The sequence below is a fragment of the Drosophila rhopaloa genome, unplaced genomic scaffold (genome assembly GCF_018152115.1).
Source record: "Drosophila rhopaloa isolate 14029-0021.01 unplaced genomic scaffold, ASM1815211v1 contig_178, whole genome shotgun sequence".
In the NCBI taxonomy this organism is placed as follows: domain Eukaryota; kingdom Metazoa; phylum Arthropoda; class Insecta; order Diptera; family Drosophilidae; genus Drosophila; species Drosophila rhopaloa.
The window spans coordinates 4,463,147-4,469,632 of NW_025335059.1; the positions used below are offsets into that span (position 1 = coordinate 4,463,147).

Here is a 6,486-nt window from a genome sequence, read left to right on the forward strand (position 1 = left end):
CGGCTTTTGATTAGTATGTCAAGGCTTAGAATTCAAAATTAACTTAGGTTCACCAGATCACCACATCACCGCACAGCCACATCTCTCTCTCTAAATCACTACCGCTTAAATTAATTTATATTCCACAAAGGAGCCACTATGAAGCTGTCTATCCGTATGTTGGACCAGCGCACCATCAGTCTGGAGATGAGCGACACGCAAGACGTTCGATCTCTGAAACAGCGCCTGGGCAGCCTGCCCGAGGTATCTTTGCCCGTGGAGAGCCTGCAGCTAATATACGGTGGCCGCATCATGGAGGATGTCCTTCCTCTTAGCGAATACCACATAGCCGAGGACAAGTTCATCGTACTCATGCGCAAAAAGAGCGAGCAGATGAAGCCGACGGAGGAACAGGTGCCGCTCACACCGCCGCCAACTGCTTCTCCTAGTGAGGTGGTCACACAGGTGGTGGCGCCTTCAGTAGCTGCCGATGAGCAGCGAGTCCGCGACCTCATGGCCATGGGCTATGGCGAGCAAGAGGTCCGCTCTGCCCTCCGGGCCAGTTTCAATCATCCGGAACGTGCCATAGAGTATCTGATTAATGGTTTTCCTCAGGAAACTCCTTTGGCTACTAGTCCTAGTGGCGAGGCAGCAGAGGGGCTGGAACAACTGGTGGGGGATCCTCGCTTTGACCGGGTGCGTGACATGATTCGAGAGAATCCGGAATTGCTGCAGCTGATCCTGGCCAGACTGGCTGAAACCGATCCGGCCGCCTTTGATGTTGTTCAGAGCCACCAGGAGGAGTTCACAGCTATGCTTACGGGTGGTGACAATGCTGCCAGTGAGGACTCTGAGACGGGAGCCACCGTGCAGGTCAGCCTGACCGCCGAAGACGACGCCGCCGTGGAGCGCCTGGAGGCATTGGGCTTCCATCGCTTGATGGCCGTGCAGGCTTACCTTGCCTGCGACAAGGACGAGCAGTTGGCCGCCGAGATACTGTTCCGCCAGTCGGAGGAGGACCAGGCTGAATAAAGCGATTGGGCGCACGTAAATGCAGCCAGAACATAACCTAACACTTGGCCAAGAGCGAAGGGTGATGCTGGCCCAGTTTTGTTGCTAGCACGGGAGTGATTGAGGAGCGGGTGGGTGGGTGTTGCGCGTTGGTGGAGAAGGTGCGTGCCCCACTTACGACTCGTACTGCTTGCTCGCTACTTTCTCCATGCTCATCCTGGCAATGATCCTGAATGTGCTGCTTGCCTGGTGATCTTCTGCTGGTGGTCTTCTGGTGACTCCTTGGCTGTTCCTGTGGCACTGCTCCAAACCGCTGGAACAAGAACCTGTGGATCCGGGGTGGTTGCACTACTAGATTCTAGTTGCTGCTGCTTCTTCTTCTGGCGCAACTCTTCTTTTGCTCCTTGGCTGCGCGTGTGTTCGTGTGTGAGTGTGTGTGCGAGTGGGTTTTTTTTGGTGGATTCTCTTGTGGGCGAGTTTTTTGGGGCCGCCGCTTCTTAGGGTAGCGGTTCGCTACGAGTGCGCCACTCTCTCTGCTGAGCAATCGTATGTCCTGTGCTTGATCCTTGTGGGTTTCCAGTGGATTTGATTATTTCTTGGCCGTATCGTTTGGTTCGCTCGACTTTAGTTTGACGTTTCTTTTTGTACACAACACAACATGCGTCTGATTAGGTTCCACTTGCGGTCCACATTCCACGCGGCGCTGTCAAAGTGGGCCAGTGCTGCAAGACGCTGAGCGAATTGGACGTTGGCCAACACTATTTACTGTGCAGCTGCATACCGTGTAGTGGAGGGTATACCTTTCCAAAAACAATTTCTAAATATATCTAAACTTATGAGAGACTCGTTCCGTTACAAAAAAACAAGTCAGATGTCTTTGAATTTATTTTTAAATGGTAAAAATTATAGCTATATCTCTTTCAGTCGTTAAAATGCATTACCTCCATTATATTGTAAATATAGTTACTAAAAAGGCTCACCAGTCAAAAGTGATTTTATTAGTTGTTCGAAAGTTGTAAGAATAATGTACCCATTTTAATAACATTAACATAATAAACATTTTATAAAATGGTGCCAAACCTTCTTTAACAAGAACTCACCCCAAACCTGTGTCCAAAATATTTACAGGGTATCTGCTTATCGACTTTTTGGCTGTCACTCTCCTAAAATCGGTTTGTTTACGTTCGTTTGCAAGCCGCTAAAAAAAATGGGTAAAAGTGAGAAAAAATCAAAGAAAAGGCACAAGGAAAAGCGCAGGGAACACAAGGAGAAGCACAAGTCGCGGAAATCCAAAAAGCACAGCCGGAAAAAGGAGGAATCTCCTCCGCCAGCTCCACCACCACAAAAACAACCCGAAAGTGGGAGCGATGAGGAGGACTTTGCCATACCAATAGGTCCGTAAGACCCCCACTAAATATAAATACTGAGTATGTGGTTTGCTGAACACTCTGCCCCCCAAAACTCAAGCACTGATGAACAGCAAATCGCACGCACCGGAAACTCCAGAGGAGTACCAGCGCCGCCAGAGCCAGATCCGAAGGGAGGTGGACCCGGTCACTGGACGCGTCCGCCTCATCAAGGGCGACAGCGAAGTGCTGGAGGAGATTGTGACCAAGGAGCGCCACGTAGAGATCAACAAGAAGGCCACCCGCGGCGACGGCGAGTTCTATGAGGCCAGATCTCTAGACGCCGCCAGGCGTCGCAAATAGCAGAAAACCAAAGGACAACACTTTAGCCATTTCATGTCTTGTAGTAATAATTAATAACTGTCAGTTTTATTAAACAAAAGGCTAGCTAGCGACTATATGTACACGCGAAATCCGTGGAAATTTCTTTGGTGGCGCTGCTAGTACAACTGATGGAAGAAGGTGGTGCTGCCGTCCTGCCAGGCTGGATCGTCACTGACTTTCGCCCGGCACATCGGGCAGGTCTGTTCGCGCTTAAACCAGGTCTGGACGCACTCATCACAGAAAATGTGGCCGCACTCCAGCACAGTGGGGGTGTTGAAGGCGTCATGGCAAATGGGACACAGGGCGCCCGCGGCATCCAGCTCGTCTTTGGTCGGCGCTCGCTCAGAGTCCTTAAAGAAAGTAGTATTATAAATAGGCGCTCGCAAGATCTAAAACAGTTCCAGCCTTACAATATTTTTTCTAAAGGTCACAATAGCTTTCTTAAGCGACTTGCCGCGCTCGACCAGCTCGAATATCTTGGCACCCAGGTACAGGGCGGAAAAAAGTCCGCCGGACACTACCTCCAGGCCCGAATAGGACTCGTACAGAAACAGGAACCACTGGGAAATGGGTGTCATCGCCCGATAGAACTGAGAGATGTATTCCACCAGGACGTAAAGACGGGCCTGTACGCAAAAACAATATGATTATTTGAGGAATCCCGCGATTCATACAGAGATGACTCAGAAATGTCTTCGGTTGAATGTACTAAAGATAGTCATACAAATTTCAACAGTAGATATTTATGTTTCATCTCTGATATAAACAATATATTTATGTAATTATTGCCTAGGAGACGCCTTAATTTTTATTTAAACATTACGTTTCGCGGTCCCTGAATTTTGTCTTAAATTACAAAAAATACTTTGAAGCTATATTTTTTTTAATATCTACGAGTGTCATTTTCCTATCTGTAATAATTGTTTTTGTTGCTTCTAAAAATGCTTTTAATCTTCACTCTATTAAAATATGGCAAAGAAAAAGGCATATACATAAGTAGATGCTGTTAGAATTAAATGTATTTTATTTGTTTTGGGGTAACTAAAAAATCAGTGAAATATTATGGGCTAGTGATAAGGCACCCCATAATTCTTAAACAAATAAAGCTACTGGCTTACTTCCTAATTTTAGCACTGTGCATTCAAGTGGATTATTATCTTTCTCTATTTCATCAATATATAAGTATTTTACGTTTATCGGGCATCGATCCCTCTGTAAAAGTATTACTCACCCGCACTTTGGTTCTCATTATATGGTGCGGCATCATGGTAATTATAAGTTTGACCAGCATTGTCAACAGCTTTAAAATGAGATCGCTCACAGCAATGTAATAAAGCAACATGCCCAGCGGGATCACCCTTAGGGCATCGTACGTGTCCGTCGAAATGGAGCCCTTGAGGGTCTCCGATGAAGTTGTGGGATGGCCAGTCAGCAACTTGTCTCCTTCGGAGCTCGTGTGATAAGGCAGCGCTGTGATCTCCATCGTAAAGTATTTCCGGGGCGGCGGAACAATCAGCCCCAACGGATCCGGTGGGGCAGTGGCCAGAAACAAACGCACTGCGACAACCACCCCAATAAGGCAGGAATCCCTCACCATCACGGCGTAGTTCTTCTGGGCCAGTCGGGCCACCTGATTACGCACCGATCGGTTCACATTGTACATTACCGTCTGCAGCACCAGGAGATCAACAATTCCCAACAGATGGTCGTGTATGAACTTGATGAACAGTATAAAGATCAGCGGCAGGTAGCGTACAAAATGGCTTAAAATCTGCACCACCATGTCGTCTGAGATGAGGTGTTCGTCCTCTGGATGATTCTCTGGGGCCTCTATTTGGGGATTGGCAGCTGCTCCTCCGCCTCCGTTTTCCCCGTTCCCACCGCCATCGCCCAGATCATCGCTCTCATTCAGTTCGTGCTCCTCGAAGGCCACCGGATTGCTGTGTAGTCCTATCATACTGGCATTGTGCCGTCCTCCGTTAAGGCCATGATTGTGCCGCATCTCGCCCTCGCGAAGAGAGATGCTTCTGCCCATGGGACCAGCTCCACTGGGCCCAGCTCCTCCGGTCACGCGGCTGAAACGCAGAGGGCTGACTGGCTCTGGAAGCGTTTGCTGCTGCTGGCTGAGCAGTATGTGCGAATTGTCTACAGGATTGGCGGCTGGCTGAGGTCCTGGTGCCGCTGAAGCAGCCGCTGCAGCTGGTGGATACCTAAAATTGGAATGTGTAATAAAGGAGCGCAGCGCCTCCGTCGAAGGGGCCGTGGAAAGGGAGAAGACATCGTTGAGATTGACGCGCCAGAAGCCCATTTGCCGCACACCTGCCGCCGTTCCCGGCGATGGTCCTGGGCCACCGGTTGCACCGGAACTGGGAGGCTCCTCCAGACTGCCACCGGTGTTGGCGCCCATGCTGCGGGACTGCTGGAGCCGGCGGTTCATCTGTGTGGTCACCCGCACCGGGGAACTGCTGTTGCTGGCCGGCGTATAGGATCGCTGTCGGGCCAAAAAGGTGGACAGGATGTTGCCGTGTCTGTTGTTCCCACCGCTCAGGCTGCTGCTTCGGGCCGTGGGTACATGGCCGTGCTCCAGGTTGATGCTGGTGTTAGCTGATCCCCCAAGGGCAACGCCTCCTCCTCCTCCACCGCCGCCCCCTCCAGTTGTGGGCAGCAGGTAGTCGTTTTCCGCCGTGGTCGAGTCATTGTCGTCACTCTCGATGCTGATGGACACGCCCGCCGATGCACCGCCGTCCTGGGGGCCACCGCCTCCGCCTCCTCCTTGGGGATCCTTGGGGCTGTTCATTGTTCCACATCCAATCACCATTTGTATACTGGCTCTCTTCTTTTCCCGTCAAGAATACCAAAATGCCACGCAAAAGTGCTTGCATTTTGGAAACGCCGTCAGCTGGGCACACTATTGTGACTAATTTAGAAACAGTTTTTAAAAGATTAATAAAACATTTTTTGAATTTAAGATAAACAATTGTTTAATCATTTATATTTAAATCTATTAAATCTTCCTTTCATTTCAAAAAGAACGACTAAATAAGATAATGTGCGTATGGGCACACTTTGAGGTGGAACATGAGTGGAATGTAGGATTATTACTCATGAAAGTAAAGAAAATGCTGTTTACTTTTTAAATATTTTTTTCCAGGGGCGTTACGAAGATTTGGCGAAGGGGTCCCGGAATTTTTGTAACAATTTTGTTGGAGCTTTTTTAAATAGCAGTTCTGCTCTGGAATTGTGAGAGCATCAAAAGGATTTCCCATTTTGTGCACTTAGTACACCCATATTCACTCTTAAATACCAATGGGTATTTTAAAACTTAATGTTAATTATTGATAACGCAGTCCGTACAAATCTTTCCCAGTATACATACATGCTACTTTGGCCAAGGTGTTTCCTCAGCCAGGTTGGCCGAGCGGTCTAAGGCGCCAGATTTAAGCTCTGGTTCTCGTGAGAGAGCGTGGGTTCGAACCCCACACCTGGCAAAAGGATGTTATTGTTTTTTTTAAATTTTTTTTTTTTTTTTTTAGCATGCTGATATAAATTTTATTGATGCTTTAGTTACACTTTATTAATAAAAGCTCTAATTGTATGAGAAAAAATAAAAGCTTTCAAAGAATAAGAATTTTTGCTGGCAAAGCAAACTAAAGAGTAAAATAACACAGAACGCTATTCAATTTTGAGATTCAACTGAAAGTTGTTTTTCGTTTTTATATATTTTAGTTTCTGTTTAATTAATTGTGACCCGAAAATTTAAAAATAT

General features: G+C 47.8%; 4 protein-coding genes and 1 non-coding gene across 6 annotated transcripts in view; 3 read left to right on the forward strand and 2 right to left on the reverse strand.

Moving 5' to 3' along the window:
• LOC108046340 (eukaryotic translation initiation factor 4E type 2) overlaps positions 1-1,695 on the reverse strand; it is a 49,331-nt gene extending 47,636 nt beyond the window's left edge. Inside the window, exon 1 of one of the 2 annotated variants that reach the window (XM_044458970.1) lies at positions 1,169-1,689. In XM_044458970.1, coding sequence (XP_044314905.1) covers positions 1,169-1,206 — 38 coding nt within the window. In that variant the 5' untranslated portion in view covers positions 1,207-1,689. Of the gene's footprint in view, positions 1-1,168 lie in introns of both variants that reach the window. The other variant, XM_044458971.1, reaches the window with a different exon arrangement.
• On the forward strand, positions 3-1,146 carry LOC108046339 (UV excision repair protein RAD23 homolog A). Its single transcript, XM_017125970.2, has one exon. It carries the CDS (start codon positions 139-141, stop codon positions 1,009-1,011), a length of 873 nt encoding a protein of 290 aa, XP_016981459.2. The 5' UTR covers positions 3-138; the 3' UTR covers positions 1,012-1,146.
• Positions 1,696-2,119: 424 nt separating the features above from the next.
• Positions 2,120-2,809, forward strand: LOC108046341 (ADP-ribosylation factor-like protein 6-interacting protein 4). Its single transcript, XM_017125973.2, has 2 exons — positions 2,120-2,384; positions 2,458-2,809. Exons 1-2 carry the CDS (start codon positions 2,198-2,200, stop codon positions 2,697-2,699), a joined length of 429 nt encoding a protein of 142 aa, XP_016981462.1. The 5' UTR covers positions 2,120-2,197; the 3' UTR covers positions 2,700-2,809.
• Positions 2,729-5,550, reverse strand: LOC108046337 (RING finger and transmembrane domain-containing protein 2). Its single transcript, XM_017125967.2, has 3 exons — positions 3,952-5,550; positions 3,131-3,346; positions 2,729-3,070 (listed from the first exon to the last, which is right to left on the reverse strand). The coding sequence occupies exons 1-3, from the start codon at positions 5,536-5,538 to the stop codon at positions 2,837-2,839; spliced, it is 2,037 nt and encodes a 678-aa protein (XP_016981456.1). The 5' UTR covers positions 5,539-5,550; the 3' UTR covers positions 2,729-2,836.
• Positions 5,551-6,124: 574 nt separating this feature from the next.
• On the forward strand, positions 6,125-6,208 carry Trnal-uaa. Its single transcript has one exon. It is a non-coding gene; the product is annotated as a tRNA-Leu (tRNA).
• Positions 6,209-6,486: the final 278 nt, after the last annotated feature.